The sequence below is a fragment of the Gadus macrocephalus genome, chromosome 17, assembly GCF_031168955.1.
Source record: "Gadus macrocephalus chromosome 17, ASM3116895v1".
In the NCBI taxonomy this organism is placed as follows: Eukaryota; Metazoa; Chordata; class Actinopteri; order Gadiformes; family Gadidae; genus Gadus; species Gadus macrocephalus.
This window is the reverse complement of record NC_082398.1, coordinates 7,161,113-7,179,146: the sequence shown is the minus strand read 5'-3', so window position 1 is coordinate 7,179,146 and position 18,034 is coordinate 7,161,113. Positions and strand designations below refer to the sequence as shown.

Below are 18,034 nucleotides of genomic sequence, written 5' to 3'. Positions count from 1 at the left end.
CCCTCCAAGCATCACACAGCTAAACACAGAGCTAAACATACACGCACACGCACACACATACACACTGATCATCTCCACCAGTGTGCTGATTAATCTGTTAGACAATTTGAGAGCAGCCTTTTATAGAGCATCAATCTGCTAGTGTGTGTGTTTATTGGCATGTGGGGAACTGAAATTTAACTCTTGGTTATACATTAGTCATTGAGCTTCACACAATATATAGATATACATACATACATACATACATACATACATACATACAATACACTTTGTAACATGCTATGTGTACAGAAAACGATATCATTGAATGACAGGGACATTCAATTATGTCCCAGTCATTCAGGTGTAGGCTATACTCTGAGGTAGAACCGTCGGAGTATAGCCTTACTGTAACATCGGCGGCCAAAGTTACCAAAGAATGCGCTGAACATGAAATAATTACTGTCCCTCCTAACCTCCTGGACTGATTGAAGGTGATGGTAGAAAGATGTGTTTCAATCTGAAAAGAATAAGCCTGGTATGGACAGCTTTATAAATCTGTTCCATTGGTGAGCTTTTGTGTTTTGCTTAGCGGAATGTTTAGTTCATATTTAATGTTTCAATGTCAGACATGATGCACTGTATTTGCTTTGCTAATAAACCTCTTGTTAGCACATCAGATTTTAACATCTGCAAAAAACGTAGTAGAAAAAGGGTCTACAAATATGCATCATTTATTACCGTCGGAACAGCTGAAAAAGTTACATGCGAGCACGTCAAATAAGGAACATGTAAGTCATGTCAAAGGCACACTTTCACCGCCATTTGGAGATATATCTGAGTTAACCGTAAATTGTTCTGATCCTTGCCGGGTTGCCAGGATGAATCCCATAAATGAAGGTTTCTTCAGTGTTGCTATCACCTGGTTCAGTTTGACACCAAACTGAATAGCACCTAATAATCAAACTCACACAACCAAACACACAAACCTGGAAGCACACACACACACACACACACACACACACACACACACACACACACACACACACACACACACACACACACACACACACACACACACACACACACACACACACACACACACACACAAATGCAGAGGCACACATGTTGATGCTTAGGCGTTCACTTATTGGCCGCAATATGAAGGGACCCTACTTGGCATAATTAATTAGTGACTTAAACAGAAGCCTCCTGCTCTGATAATGGACTGTTGGTTTTGTCAGCAGACAAAGGAAGAGGCGTGCGTGTGTGTGTGTGTGTGTGTGTGTGTGTGTGTGTGTGTGTGTGTGTGTGTGTGTGTGTGTGTGTGTGTGTGTGTGTGTGTGTGTGTGTGTGTGTGTGTGTGTGTGTGTGTGTGTGTGTGTGTGTGTGTGTGTTTTGACCTAATGTTCCTATGAATAGGGGTCGCTGGTGGTAAGTAGATAATACTAATTACTTCTCCTCCCAGTTGCTTGTTAATTGTTGTTTGGTGTGGATTTATACAGTATGGTAATACCCCACACACACACACACACACACACACACACACACACACACACACACACACACACACACACACACACACACACACACACACACACACACACACACACACACACACACACACACAGAGAGGTGCATGCATGCACACACACAGAGACACTCTCAAGCTCTTGAGAAAAAAAAATGCCCACACACACACACAAATATATGCACACACACACACGCTCAAGCTCTTGAGAAAAAAAAGCCAAACACACACACACACACACACACACACACACACACACACACACACACACACACACACACACACACACACACACACACACAGACACACACAGACTTGTCACAAGCTAATTCCCTCTAGGCAAATGTGTAGGGGCTAATTACAAGCTAATTTGCAACTCAACAGCAGCATCCTCTCAGACAGCCCCCCCCCCCCCCATCGACCCCCCCCTGATTCATCATTATTTCTCCTGGCTTATCCTCATCTGCACCGTGTGTCTTAACACCGCCTCTCAGCCCCTGGCCCCAAACAAAACCCCATAATACACTTCCACATCTACTGCCTCAGGGCGCGCATAGGCGACCCCCCCCCCCCCCCCTCTCTCTCTCTCTCTCTCTCTCTCTCTCTCTCTCTCTCTCTCTCTCTCTCTCTCTCTCTCTCTCTCTCTCTCTCTCTCTCTCTCTCTCTCTCTCTCTCTCTCTCTCTCTCTCTCTCTCTCTCTCTCGCTTCTCTCGCTTCTCTCTCTCTCGCTTCTCTCTCTCTCTCTCGCTGCTCTCTCGCTTCTCTCTCGCTTCTCTCTCGCTTCTCTCTCTCTCTCGGTCTCTCTCTCTCTCTCTCTCTCTCTCGGTCTCTCTCTCGGTCTCTCTCTCTCTCTCTCTCTCTCTCTCTCTCTCTCTCTCTCTCTCTGTCTGACTCAATAGGTTCTGTAAGCACAGGTGATGGAGGTGAGCGAGATAAGCTCTTTTCCATTCAAGTTAACGAGACGAGTCGATTAAACTTCTGTTCAAACTTTAAGTAGTAGAATTCAGTAGTTAGGGGATAACAATATAATTAGTTGATTTGGTGTGTTTTAGTTCCTGAAACTCAAATATTCACTTTAGCGTGTTGGCCCAATGATACTTAAGCATTAACGTATTTTACTTGACTTATTTTACTTAAGTGTTATTAAATGTATATTATACAAATTCGTCGATTCAAATTCAGATTTTAATGAGAATTATAAGCAGCTTTAACTTCCAATACACATCCAAGATATGTTTTAACCCAACGTTCCGTGTAGAGAAGTTGTGTTTTTATTTAAAACAATACAAAAAGATCCCTGACCAAATCATGGTCATGACTAAATGGATGAATGGATGAGCATGCCTCCCATGGCCCATCCCCCATATTGTGATCTGTTTTCTTACGCTTAAGCGATCTCCCCAAGTATGCACCAAGACTCCAAGTGGTTTCATTTAACCCGGCCCCTGAGGCCCGCTCCCTGGCCCCGGGCCCCTAGAACCTCCCAGCAGCTCTCACCGCGCGCTGTGAGCCCAGACGAGCTCGAATTAACACACAGACCAGAACACGGCTCACAAATAGCTCCCAGACGCAGATCAACAACACCGGTATCAACAACACCGGTATCACCAACGCTTCAGCCTCCAGCTTAACCACATGCCCCCGCTAGCCAGATAGCTCTCGTTTAAGCCTTTAAAGAAATAGCATGCTAAACCGCCGCTTAGCCACTTGGAGTGGTGTTTTGTTTGTTTGCTAACTGCTAATAGTAACGGTGTGTGAGCATGTGCGGTCCCTCTCAAGAGGTCCACGTGGCGGCTGGTGCTGTCGGGGTTTCTGGAAAGAGCTCACAGAGGATGCTACTCAGAAAACGCACAAAGGGTTGGTTTTGTTTGTCCCCGGTCTCCCTGTGGCATTGTTCTGCCAAGAACAACTAATAGACTCTAATAGCAGTTTAACCAGGATATACTGTGTGTGTGTGTGTGTGTGTGTGTGTGTGTGTGTGTGTGTGTGTGTGTGTGTGTACAGCTGGGATCAACAGTTCTATACTAATACTATATTAATTGGGAGTGAAATTAAGGTAAACTAGTAAATAAATATCGATGCTGCGTTAAAAACACAAAATGAGAGGCATCAGAGGCATAGAGTTACCCGATGTTTATTGGGGCATGCTGGAGGAGGGGATTGTCAGTGGGTTGGGGGGGGGGTAGCTGCATGCCCCCCCAAACACACACACACACACACAAACACCCACATACACTCATCTCTTATTAATCCCTGCGCAGTACAACAGGTGTTACTGGGACTGGGTAAGAACCCTAAAGAGCCTTACAGGTGGACTTTACTCACCTAATTCAATAATGCTCATTAATTCCTGCTTCAGTGACTCCCCTTCCTCCCCCTTCCCCCTCCTCCTTCCACCACCCACGCCTTTATCCTCCTGGCACCTGATAGGTCGGCCAGCCGTCCATCACCGGGGCTGACCGGGATGACTAGGCCCCGGTTTAAGGGTTTGGAGGGGTGAGCTGGCGGGCTGGAAGGATCCCGTGTGGTCAGCTGTGTGTGGAAGCTGCTACTGTGTTTGAACGTGATCTCATTGAACTCTGTTGTTTGGTTTCCTGTCTGGTCACGTGACAAAACGTGTATAAAACAAAGGTGTACAAACTCAGACACCCGCGTGGCGTGCAGACAGACAGACAGACAGAAAGACTGGGGCCATGTATACTGATCATTCAGTTGTTTCAACAGAAAACTATATCCTGTAGTGTGTGTGTGCTGTGTGTGGTTCATCCACCATGTGTGTGGGGACCCACTGTGTCAAAGTGACTTAAAACTCTTACTTAAAAGCCGGAATATGATCAATCGTGAGCTTATTTGCATTGTTCCTGCCATCTGTCCCTTGTATCTCATCCTAGCCAGTGAGGCCTGGATTTAATAGGACGCTTTTCCAAGAATTCCTTTTTGAATGCACTTCTAATTGATCAAATTAGAAATACCGAGGTATATGGCCGACAGCTTAGATGTATTCATGCCGTAGGCCAGCCCTTGAGTCCAAGCAGAACGCATTAACTGTTTTGGAGCCAGCATTACAATTACGATCTACTTCACGGAACAGGATTACCAGAGGCAATCTGCAGCAGCCCTTAAACTCCACCCTCATCAACCTTATCAGGAACACAGAAATCAATGATTATCGATGAATGACAAATCGATAACATTCCGGCTTTGGCGATCACCAATATCTCTTTGAGCAGATGTTGATACATTCAACATAAATGTCCATGAATGAATGGCGCACAACCCTCTTGCTCCAGTCTGGGTGTTGACATCATATCGGTCAGATCATGAGTAGAGAAACCACCCTGCAGGGTTAGAGACCCGCGCAGGCCGGCGCACCAGTGAACGTTTGATAAACAGTGAATCCATTGGATCATGGCTTCTGGACACCTGCTCCTCAATGAAACCAGCTTTGTCTTAGTTGCATTAGTGCATCGATCTAAGAATTAACTGTGTGTTGTTCCATGTGTGGCTTTGTATTGATTCCCATGCGGTGGCAGATATGTGGGTCCAGTGTCCTTTCATGTCCGCTATTGTACGGGGGGGGTGGAGGGGGGTTCATGCAAGTGTGTGCACCAGCTTGTGTGTGTGTGTGTGTGTGCTTGTGTACTTGGTTATCATGCACGTGTGTGGACTTGCTTGTGTGCGTATATGTGTGTATGTCACAGTGATTTCCTACAATCTTCCATGAGACTTCACCCACAAGCAGGACTGTGTGTGTGTGTGTGTGTGTGTGTGTGTGTGTGTGTGTGTGTGTGTGTGTGTGACTGTGTGTGTGTGTGTTTGTGTGTGACTGTGTGTGTGTGTGTGTGTGTGTGTCTGTGTGTGTGTGTGTGTGTGTGTGTGTGTGTGTATGTGTGTATCCCATTGGAGCGGATTAGTTCTAATCGCCGCTCTAGGCTCGCTTTTCTTTCCCTGAGGGCGTGTCATCACTCATTACTCATTATTAGCTCCCTCCCCCGCCCCCACCCGTCCTACACACACACACACACACACACACACACACACACACACACACACACACACACACACACACACACACACACACACACACACACACACACACACACACACAAGACACACACACAAGACACACACACACACACACACACAAGACACACACACACACACACACACAAGACACACACACACACACACACAAGACACACACACACAAGACACACACACACACACACACACACACAAGACACACACACACACACACACACACACAGGACACACACACACACACACACACACACACACACACACACACACACACACACACTCTCCTGGGCGGGAATGCCCGACCCGGGAGGGTGGCCGTCCCGCCCGTCCATGGAACCCCCGGCTTATCGCCACGGCGATATGCGTGCTGTCGGTGGCTCGCTCTGGGTCCTTTTTATAGACGGGGCAGACAGGTCAGCTAGCCTCTGGAGCTAGCGCTCAGCGCGGCTAAGCTTGTTTAAAGAGAGCCGGATGGGCTCACCTGCTAGGACCCGTAGCCGGGCCTAGCTCACTGATGGGCCTTGACGTTAATTTGTGTTACGTGTGTGTGTGTGTGTGTGTGTGCGTGTCGTCCTCACGCAGGTGGATCTATTGGGCTTCAGGGAAATCCTCTGAAGCAATGGGAGGCTTCTTCACTAACTTTCCAAATCCTATATCTGATTGGTCTTTCTATCTACGCCAACCGGCATCTATTATTATTTTATAATCCCTTTGTGCCCTCTTTAAAATGTTAGATATATATTTTTTCTGATTCGTTATCGTTGTTTTTTTCACGCAGCCCATTGTTTTTGTTGTCCCTCCGATGATTTTCCAGAGCTAAATAGGTTTTTAACTCCTTTTATTGTGCAATAGCTTTTGTTCTCCAGTCATTATTTCTAAAATAACTAAACTGGCATTAGTCCTGCGTCACCTTCGAACATTAACACAAACCAGACGACAACTAGGACGAGCCCCGTGTTGCCTCGACAACCGTTGCATGACCTATACAGAACACACCTCACAGCATATGAAACGTTTGTCCATTTGTTCGATCCTCCTCATCAACACTCATCCCTCCCCAGCAATCACACATCACCAAGACACACTGCCCCAGAGCACCACCTCAGATTCAGTGTGTGTTTGGGAACGTCATTGCAGAAAACCAAATGGATGTGACTGAACTGCCCCCAGTCTGCCCCGCAGCTCCCCCTCCTCTCCAGCCCCCCGGCGGTCCCCACGTCCCCCCCCACCACCCGTAAACCCCGTCCCACTGAACGAGCGTGGATAATGGAGGCCCATGCGGAGCTCCTCCAGCGCCTGAATAAAGCCTTCTCCCTAATCACCCCTAAAGCCACCCAGTCAAGGGTCTCACTGGAAACAATCCCCCCCCCCGCGTCGAGTCAATACACCCGCTCATGGGTGAAGCCCTCCACCCTGTTGCCCTTACAGACCCCTTAAACAACACGAACACAAACAAACGGGTCCCCTCGCTGGGGCCGCGGCTCCTGAAAGCCTGTGGGCCCCGCTGTGGGCATATGGGTCTGCGGCCCCCCGGTGGTGCTTCTTGTTCTTCGCTCTACAGAGTGTAACGACCCGTGAAAACAACTCCATGTCCATGAGTGACCCTTTGGGCTCATTATTGAGCAGCTCCCCTGCCCCCTCTACACACACACACACACACGCATGCACACGCACGCACGCATATACGCACGCACGCATATACGCACACACATGCGGGCACACACACACACACACACACACATATACACGTATAAACACACACATATACGCGTATAAACACATACAATACATACAATATATACACATTTAAACACATACACACACGTCACACACACACACACACATATAAAGATACACACAAATACACACACGCACAGATACACACTTCCCGCCTATGAGATGTCCCGTTTGCTCCAGCTGGTCTTCTTTACATCGGCCAGAAGTCGCGGAGCTCTGCTCGCCTTAACCGCGCGGCTAATCTGGCTAGCGGGAGGCCTCCATCCTCCTCCTGCTAGCCCATACGCGAGGCCGGGCCAACCCTAATTGCTTATGTCGTAAAGCTCCCTGACCCAAATAAACCATCGCTCCCTAAAAGCTGTCGGGATAAACCCCACTTTAACTCACCAAACCTGCCTCGACTAAACCCGGGTACACCCCCATACCCCCGCCCAAACCTGCCGCTCTTCATCCATGCTACACCCCCATATCCCCGCCAAAACCTGCCGCTCTTCATCCATGCTACACCCCCATATCCCCGCCAAAACCTGCCGCTCTTCATCCATGCTACACCCCCATATCCCCACCCAAAGATGCCGCTCCGTAACCATGCTACACCCCTATACCCCCAACCAAACCTGCCTCTCTTAAAGCATGCTATACCCCCACCCAAACCTGCCTCTACACCCCCATACCCCCACCCAAACCGGCCTCTCTTACAGCCCCATACCCCCACCCAAACCGGCCTCTCTTACAGCCCAATACCCCCACCCAAACCGGCCTCTCTTAAACCATGCTACACCCCCATACCCCCACCCAAACCTGCCTCTACTCAAGCCTACTACACCCCCTACATCTCCACCCAACCCTGCCTTTACTAAGCCTGGCTCCACCCCACCCAAACCTGCCTCTCAAACAATGCCACACCTCCTAAATCTCCACCCAAACCCTCCTCTACCCCTATAACCACACCAAAACCAGCCTCTACTAAACCATGCTACACCCTCTTATACCCCCACCCAAACCTTCCTCCCCTGGCCTGAGCCATGCTGCACCCCCACCTAAACCTGCCTCTAAGGGCCCTGCTGCACCCCCCTAGACCCCCACCCAAATGTGCCTCTCCTCAACCATGTTCCACCCCCTAGACCCACCCAAACCGGCCTCTTCCATTGTGCTCCAGCCCCTCCAGCCCCAGTCAAAACCCGTTCCACTGCTGCTGAGTGTTTGGGGATATAGCTTGTCATTATGGTGGAATGCGGCTGAGCTTCAATTTAGTATTAATACAAAGTAGTCAGTTGAACATTATCGATGTACTCATTTATAGGATATTACCTCGGGGTGTAATAAGTAAATAAATGTAAGAACTAATTTATGCAACTAATTGATAATCCCTGCAATTTTCTTTTACCTAGAGCTTTTATATGCACCCTGTTAAAACTCTGGTTCGACCTCAGAAGATTCCCATTTCGTCCGGCGGTGAATCTCACACGTGCTCTGCTTGCTTCAGACAGATGGCCTGCCGCCCCCCCCCCCCCCCCGCCCCCCCCCACCCCCCGAGCCCTAGCCGACGGAAAAAGCTCTGCAAACAACGAATGATATCAGCCAAAACCCCCTCCAATCTGAAAGATACACCTTCACCTCCACGTGACCGTGTGACCCCACGGGGGGAGTCGGCCTGGAGTGAGGAGGGCAGTTGACCTCGCTCGGTGACATGAGACGTCTAATTCGGTCATCAGCCGAAGGGTCCGAGGTGCCTGACCGGCGCACTGTGAAGTCCGCTTTAACGCAGATCTTAATTACTGAGTGGGAGCTTTTAATTGGGCTGATGTCCCTGCTCAGGCGTTTAATCAGTCCTCGCGTGCTTCAGGCCTGGATGGGGGTCTGCTTAAAGCATGTAACACCCGGGGAAATGTCAACCGTACCTGGGGCTTTGTGAGTGATCCCTCTCCTCTCCTCTCCCGCTCAGAGCGTGGCAGGGTATATTTAGTTTAGTGCTTAAATGAATGGGATTAAATGAAGGTCATACTGTGTTTTCGCAGGTCTGCCAGCCGTTGTGTTTGCTCTGCTCGTGTGTCTGAGTTGTTTCGGGTGACACTGTCGTGACACATCCTGTAGTGAGCTTGTTGATTAAGTGCAAATGTGCCGTGTGTTTTAGCGTCCCCGTGAAACCGACTGTACGTTATTCAAAGTGGTCACGTAAAAGTTATTTTGTTTAATCAAAATTCAATCGGTACGAATCAGGCATTATCAAGGGTGTGCACAGGAAATCAAACACTAAGAATACTCATAACAGTAGAACAAAGAAAAGCTGAATATAACATGAAAAAGATAATGTTCATTTCCCTTTAACATTCCAGGGTGAAGTTGAAACAAAGTGAAAACAAAACATTAGCAGTTTATATTTTTGCATACCAAATATTATATTGCTAAATTTTTCATAATCATTTGCAAATGAAAAAAATTGAAGTCACAAGGTCATTCTCCAGTTAGAAATAAAATTGTTCACATTGCTCACATTATAAATCTATCATAGCAAACACAATGAACAAGCATAGAAGGACCTGTATTCTCTAACCCAACCACAACATAACATAACCTCACCCATGTTTTCACACTTTAACTTCAAGCAAATATTTTATAAATATGGTCATGTAACTAAAATCAAATTACATGTAGGACGGCCTGATACAATTGTTTTAAAACCCACTGTACTTAACAACTCTGTTTCTATTTTTTTTAACAACACCGTTGAAGATATTTGGTTTTTAAATAATATGTAATTTGTCCAAACCAACACATTTAAATACAACAGTTTGAAATGTTTGATTCTCAGCAGTCCTTGACAATTGAAATGTCCCAGAATGCCACAATTCACTCTAAATCTTCTTTTAAATATACATCAGTAGTATACGTCTTAATTTTTGGCTTGCTACATTGCCCAACCGTTTGCATACAAGTGACCTAAGTGAGAAAACTACCTCCAGGCTTTTCACACCAACACTTATCAAACGTGCTGGCAGTTATGTTCCAGTGTGATCCGCATCCTCAGAATCACCAAACAGCTGGTGCAAAATGAGGTCTTGTGTAACGAGGGAGCGAGTTCCTCTGTATGTAAACCCAGGCTCACCACCACGGCGAACCCACACACAACGCCCATTGCTATACTGGCCTTGGCCCGCTCAAACTTGAAACTAGCTGAAAATTGAGCCAATTTTCAAGTGAACTTTCAAAGCTTGTCCAGCTTTTCCAGGTCTGTAACATCCAAGCAGGGAGTACAAAAAGATGGTTACCTAAAATCTCTAGGTCATATTTCCAATAGTGAGTATTTCTTCCCCAGGGGATGCTATGCTCCCAGAGCATGTCTTTATGTTTAGAAGTGCTCTCTGTGGGATTAGCTGTCTTCCTCCAGTCTAACATATGACCGCCCCCTAGTGGACGGATCCATTATATAAATGATTGACCCACAATGTGGTTTTTGAGGTTTTTATAAAATGTGTTTTATCTGCAGATTGCTCAAAACATACCGAGGTATACAAAGATACCCTCTTCTTGTGTGTGAGGGTTTTTTTTGTCTTGCCCTAGAGCACTGTAATTCAATTATTGCAGATAACAAACCGATCAATGGATATTTCTAGCTTATCAAGAAATTATTAAGTGAACGTTTCACTTTTAGTCGACAAAATGGCCTCAAACAACCCGTCAGTATCAATGTAGTGTCTACTTTGGATTTGAGTGTCATTTTTAGCGTTTTAAGTCGGACAGTGACCAAAACGGCACAGTTAATTACATAGATCCGACAAAACAGCACATTACATGGCCTTTTGAGTGTCGTCTCATTGGTCAAGTCAAAGAACCCAATTCGTGCTACATCCGCTCAAAAAATCTATAAAGTCCTTTCACCCACCAAAAAAACCCTCAAAACATCACATTGCATCGAGCAGAGTTTGTACCCAAACGCACACCGTACGTAGGACGCGTCTGGCCTTCCCCCTAGCAGTGACGGTTGGAGCTCAGGTACTTGGTCTTGAGGGCCGCCTTGAAGTTGCGGAAGAGCACCCGGTTGTGCTTGTTCTCCTCGTCCTTCTTGGCGTGGAACTCGCCCTGCACCTTGAAGCCCCGGTGCACCACGAAGGCTGACGTCAGCACCGAGAACCTGTAGCCCGCCACGTGGAGCTCACAGGCCTGGGGGGGGGGGGGGGGGGGGAGTAGGGGGAGCAGGCATTGATAGGATGGATGGATGGATGGATGGGTTGAGGGGACATGTATTGATAGGATGGATGGATGGATGGATGGATGGATGGATGGATGGGGGGGGGGGACAAGTATTGATTGGGTGGGTGGGTGGGTGGGTTGGTGGGTGGGGGGACATGCATTGAAAGGATGGATGGGTCGACCGAATGGACGAGGTAGGAGAGAAGACGGGGAAGAGTGGAAAATAAATTAGGGAATACCAAATTGCAGAATTAACAAGAGATGAGAGGTAGAGGAACATAGCGGTTTTGATTGTTTTCCCCGAATTCCAACCAGTGACTCCTGCGTCGTGCGTCCCCTGCTGCCACCCACCTGGCTGATGCGGTTGAAGCCGTACTGCTTGAAGGCCTCGTCGTACAGGGGCACGGCGCTCGGCCCGATGTAGAAGGGCTCCCAGGGGTCCACCCAGGCCAGCGTGTAGGCCACGTCCAGCGGCCCCGCGTCGCGGGCGTGGTTGTTGACCCACTGCGAGTAGTTGGTGGGCGCCTGGCAGCGCGGGCACAGCTCCTCATAGAACGGCCGCACCTCGCCCACCTGGTACAGCTGCACCAGCTCCGGCTTGGAGGCGGGCAGCTTCCGCACGTGTCGGATCTCGAACGCCGGAAGGACGAACACCTCGTCGCCGGCCGGCGGACGCCGCGCGATCATCGCCAGGAACTGCGGGTGGAGGTCCGTGCTGGGCGCCATGTCGACGTCGATCACGAGCACGTAGGACGCCTCCGTGCCGCTGCGGGCCACGTTGCGCAGGAGGTTGTTGGGGTAAGAGACGTTCCCGTGGATGGCGTAGTTTTTGTACTTGTCGCGGTGCGTCTCGAGGCGCGAGAACACCGAGGCGCAGTCCTCCAGGCCCGACAAGTGCTCGCGGTCGTGCTCTGGGAAACTGGCGTACTCCCCGGAGAGACACACCAAGTGGAAGTCCACCAGCGCTTGGATCTGAGGGCAGAAGAAGCTGAGGGCGTAGACCAGCGCTGTGGCGAACTTGACATCTTGCCCGTGCGCAAAGATGGCCACAGAGAGTGGGTTTTGCCACCTTTGAACGAGGGATTCCAAGTGATACAGGTTGTTGATGGTGGTGTGCGTGCACAATGTCAGGACGTTTGACCGGCCTTCTGAACCAAGCGCTTGATTCGATGTAAAGTCACTTTTGATGAGATTCCTGTACACACGATACTGCCCACTGCTGTCAAACATCCCCCCCGTGGACAGGGAATATCGCATATGCTCTTTTCTAGAGTTTTTTTCGGTGTGGGCATTTTTCTTGCCAGTTCCTCCGAAAAGCTCGGAATAACGATAGCGTTGCTGCTTACCGTGAAACTTGGATAAGAACGATAGGTAGAAGAGCTGCAGGAGCGCCACGATGAGAAGGGCAACGAGCACCACTTTGAAGAAGGAGCATTTCTTGGAGAGATGCATTCCAGAGCAACGAAGAGACGGATGATCACATGAAGCAAGTTTAAATAATCAAGCTATCAGTCAAATGCCAGGAAATTCAGGGAATATCATCGTCGCTTATTTTGCATACGGTAGCCTACCATAATGCGAGTAACGCAGCAGATCACAGCAAGTCTTACATTATTAGTTGGTAGTGAAGATTAAGCTCTAATATTTGTCATTATTATCGCTCAGCATTCGGTATCGTTGTGTAACTTTTGTATCTTGTAATGGACAGTTATGTGGTCTAAAGCATCATCCACATCGACCTATTCTGTGGTTGTTGTTTTTCTCTCTCTTCGATGGTGATGCTGCTGCTTCTGCGACAGTGGCGCATAACGATGTGTCATAACCGTAGTGTAGGAAATATGTACGAAGCTACATTTTGAAACCAACGTGCATGCATAGACGGTCTCGGATACAAAGGTGAAACGGATGTAAAGAAAATCACAATTTTGGTTTAAAAAAATCGATTCACAAGGAAAAAAATATTGAAATAAATGTATGATTTATTTATTCTTTTATATACATCTTTGTTAGTTACATATCATATGAATTGACGTTTACGAATAATAATGTGTGCTACTACATGTATACGCACGGGACGAGGTGGCCGAGTGGTTAAGGCGATGGACTGCTAATCCATTGTGCTCTGCACGCGTGGGTTCGAATCCCATCCTCGTCGATATGTCTTTATGCCTTTTCTAGGCTTAGACGACTGGGAAATTATTGATTACGCGCCACAATACTTGTAATTATATAAATGTACTTTAGTTCTGAATCAATACATCGGGAGGAACCACACCGAATGAAAAAAGGTGAATTATACACTCTCGACTCTCTGAACAGAAGTGGTTTTGTTAATTAACATTCCAAGGGTTTCTGTATCTTGCATTTAATAAAATCACACAACGAAGAGTACTTTTGAAATACTTTAATTCATAACAATTAACAGAACACGTCCATCCCTATAGCTTTGTAGCCATTAGCTTACTGATGTAAATTGGGTGGTCCAAGCATTCGGAATGGATAATTATTATATTTACGCAATAGATTTATATTTACGCAAGAGATCTTGAATACATCCATGAAAGCACAAAAAAAGGGTTGTTTGTTACTATACAAAACGGACCAGCCTCAGGTTTTTTATTGTTTTTTAATTTATTCTATAACAACAATTGAATACATGGAAAAAATGTATTCAATTGTTACTTCACCCTGTCACTAATGGAATGGACTGCCTAACAGTTCCTGACAAAGTCCTAACAGTTCCTAACAAAGTCCTAACAACTCCTAACGGTTCCTAACAAAGTCCTAACAGTTCCTAACAAAGTCCTAACAAAGTCCTAACAGTTCCTAACAAAGTCCTAACAAAGTCCTAACAGTTCCTAACAAAGTCCTAACAAAGTCCTAACAGTTCCTAACAAAGTCCTAACAAAGTCCTAACAGTTCCTAACGAAGTCCTAACAGTTCCTAACGAAGTCCTAACAGTTCCTAACGAAGTCCTAACAGTTCCTAACGAAGTCCTAACAGTTCCTAACGAAGTCCTAACAGTTCCTACCGAAGTCCTAACAGTTCCTAACAAAGTCCTAACGGTTCCTAACAAAGTCCACAAGATCCTCACACAGGCGCGAACACTCCTAACCAGTGGGGCAAAAGCTAGGTCCATGGGCAAAATGGACCCGATCAGATCCGGAGAAATCTCTGGGTCGATGGACAGTATCCGGATTGGTTAGTGACGGTTGCCATTCAACACCTTCTGATGCCGTGCAATGTTCGCTGCCGATTGAACGACTAGTGTTGTGAACTTCCTCCGAAACAGACGGTCGGGGCCCTCATACCAGCCGCCACCACCGCCAGCAGCCCACTTTCAGAGCTGCTCCTCAAACCTGCCACCACCACCACCACCTCCAGCAGCTCGCTCTCAGGTCTCTTACCAGCTGCCACCAGTGCCAGCTTCTCAACGTCAGGACGTGCTTTCTAACCAGCCAGATCCAACGTCACACAATCGCTACCGGGAATGGAGATTACAAAAGGTAGCGCTTGAGGATCAGGAGCCTCCGAAGCGTCAAAGAGAGGAAATCACTACCAATGCAAAATGTGTGCAGCATCTGGAAAGACCATAGAAGTGTGAAAATGTTTTTAAGATATTTTTATCAGTGATAAATCAATAATTGTAAGTGTTAAATCATTAAAAAAAAAAAAAAAAATCGAAGATAAGTTCGCAACATTTATATATATATAGTTGCATTCTGCAACTATATATATAACTCTTAATAAAACAAAAAAAAACACTTGTGGTGTAACAGCAACACAGCCATCCTTTTGGTGGAAGAATCCAGGTGTGAATCCTGGCAAGAGTGTGCAACTTGTAATTTAATTCAAAAATATTTAAGTATATATGAGTATCAACAATAATAATATAATAAATAAATACATATTTGAATTATACACTCTCCTCTGAACAGAAGTGGTCTTGTTAATAACATTCCACAAGGGTTTGTGTATTTTGCATTAAATAAAATCACACAACGAAGAGTACTTTTCAAATCCTTTAATTCATAATTAACAGAACACGTCCATCCCTATAGCTTTGTAGCCATTATCTTACTGATGCAAGTTGGGTTCAAATGAACAGTTCCACAAATCTAGAATGGTTATGTGCATCTACTTATCGATTTCATCAGTTCTCACTGAAGCAAGAAGTACATTCACATTTTACCCCTCTGCTCCATAATGGGCGGGGACACCTGTTTATTACCAAAAATGGAACGACCTTTTTCCCTCAGTGAGGTTGCATTTTCAGGAGCAACTCATTAATATTTGATTGTGAAGGAGTAAACATTAACTGATTGACAGGAGTGGGAAAGCCTGTTATGGATCATCGCCTGACGTGAAAGAGGCTTACAGTACGACCTCAAAGTGAAGTTCAGTAAAAAAAAACATGACTAGCCTATGATGAACACCCTTTAAAAAAAAGTTTATTTAATAGTTGTTCTTAATCCCAACCAAAAGGCCTGTGTAACTTGTGTACAGTATCTTGAACAGGTATTTATTCAATGTTTTAATCCTTCTACTAAGCAATTAATTGCCTGTGGTGTTTGGTGTCCATGCATTCACCAATCTCTCCAAAAGGTGAATTTAACCATGACGGAACTATACACTTTAAATGATAGGGCTTACACTGAAATGCTTCCTGCTTAATTAAGGAAATTCAAAACATATATTGGGAGGTTTGTGACTCAAAAGACTTTCTCTGGTATTTCACAAAAGTGTTTTGGAACCGTCACCCTCTTCAAGTTGCCAACATTGAACGCACACAATAGCAAGCTAACAGGGGTTGAACATGTAGCTCACTGTTTTGAACAATATATCTGGCATTCGTGGTTGTTGCTTCTAAATCGGTTATCTTTGAATGCTGGCAACCTGTACCAAATCCAACCAAAATAATCAAACATATCTGCATCTGTGATATCCTGTGTAAAAATGTAGCCCTAATGACAAACATATATAATGCGTCTCAACCATGTTTTGGCATAGCAGAAAATATCCTGGATCCCCCCCCCCCCTCCTCCAGTGCCGATGTGTCTGTCCACAATCTAGGACACCAGAACACCAGTACCGCCTTTCGAAGCCCCGCCCTCACTGTCCCTGGAGTCTGCCGATTGGCCCTCTCCCTCGCCTTCTCCGACCAATCGGATGTTGTACTTTTCCCTGTACTCCGTGAGTTCACGGCCTTTGGTCTGCATCTGTGAGGACAGGGTCTCTATGATCTTGGTGATCTTTAAAAGAAGAGAAAATTTGAGTTAGGGTTGATCGTGTCACACTAACACAGATTGAGATCCTGACTCAGGAAGATGGACATAAATCAGCAGGATGACAGTCAGTATGACATAATAGTATAGTTACTTTGTGTTGAAATGTATATTTAATTGTAGAAAGACTACAATTACGGTACATTATTCCTGTACTGTTCAGTTTTAGAGATGTCGGCGAAAGAATTTATTCATCGAAAGGATTAGGGTTTGACGATGGATCATGGATGTTCATTTCAGCACCTGTTCTTTGTTGTTTTCCAATGCAGGCAGAACCTCTTTCACTGTCCTCTCCACAAGCACTCCCCCTACTAGACGAAAGCACTTCCTGGAAGGGTCAACTTCCTTAAGGGTTTCAATTACTAGGCTGAAAAGGCAACAAAGAATATGTCATTATTAAAAGAGACTGGTCCATAGTCAATCAATAGCACAACTCTTAAATATGTCTGTATTCTACGAAAGCGGACTCAGGGTTGGTTTGGCAATGACTAACCTGTGTTCGTTGTTCTCCATCTCAAACTCGGATGCCTTGGAAGCCATGCCGCGCTGTTCCTGACGCATCCTCTGGAAGTTCCCCACCACCTGTCAATAATACAAAGCTTAGCGGAGGTACCAAACACGTCTCAATCTGGTTTCTATGAGATTGTATTAGTGGTGGCGTTATGACGAGTCAAAATATCGAATTTATAGACACGACTAAAATAATACAGTTTGCATATCATACACCTGAAGGAGTGACATGGATAAAAATAGCTCCCAGTCCAATGGACAGGGTCCATCCACACTGCTTATGGGGTAACGTTAGCGAAAAGCAAGATGTACTCCAATGTTCTGTTATACAAACAGTTTTTCCAAATGTATATAAACCCTTATTTTATATGATTGGGAGAAGTTTACAAACATATTTTTAACAGCAGTGACAATACTATGGGATCTTGAACACGTTGTGAGGCGAGAAGGATGAGTGTGTGAGGATAGCTTCGTAGCACTAGCCTGTCATGCATCCATAGCGCCATCAAGGAGAGTGCATTAGAGCTCGACTTAACACCACAGGAGTGAGGGTGATATACAAACGAAAAGATACGGCTATGGTCAAATATGGGATACCTGTTCGGCCGTCGGCCCAGTTGGTTTTCCCCCAGCATTGTTACTAGACTTGCTAGCCGTGCTGCTACCGTTGGCTGCCATCTTGGAAGGGTGTTGCTTGAGTCGGCTCAGGACCCCGGTAGTACGCCTTGATGGTGTCCTTGTGTTGCCTGTAAAGAAAAAA

General features: G+C 46.2%; 3 protein-coding genes and 1 non-coding gene across 5 annotated transcripts in view; 2 read left to right on the top strand and 2 right to left on the bottom strand.

Moving 5' to 3' along the window:
- Positions 1-18,034, top strand: part of LOC132475485 (uncharacterized) — a 207,291-nt gene that overhangs the window by 4,957 nt on the left and 184,300 nt on the right. The window lies entirely within an intron of this gene.
- Positions 9,460-13,279, bottom strand: b4gat1 (beta-1,4-glucuronyltransferase 1). Its single transcript, XM_060077029.1, has 2 exons — positions 11,831-13,279; positions 9,460-11,449 (listed from the first exon to the last, which is right to left on the bottom strand). The coding sequence occupies exons 1-2, from the start codon at positions 12,929-12,931 to the stop codon at positions 11,258-11,260; spliced, it is 1,293 nt and encodes a 430-aa protein (XP_059933012.1). The 5' UTR covers positions 12,932-13,279; the 3' UTR covers positions 9,460-11,257.
- On the top strand, positions 13,553-13,634 carry trnas-gcu (transfer RNA serine (anticodon GCU)). The gene has a single exon. It is a non-coding gene; the product is annotated as a tRNA-Ser (tRNA).
- pfdn2 (prefoldin subunit 2) lies at positions 16,172-18,030 on the bottom strand. The gene is made up of 4 exons (XM_060077021.1): positions 17,872-18,030; positions 17,258-17,346; positions 17,008-17,131; positions 16,172-16,731 (listed from the first exon to the last, which is right to left on the bottom strand). The coding sequence occupies exons 1-4, from the start codon at positions 17,950-17,952 to the stop codon at positions 16,549-16,551; spliced, it is 477 nt and encodes a 158-aa protein (XP_059933004.1). The 5' UTR covers positions 17,953-18,030; the 3' UTR covers positions 16,172-16,548.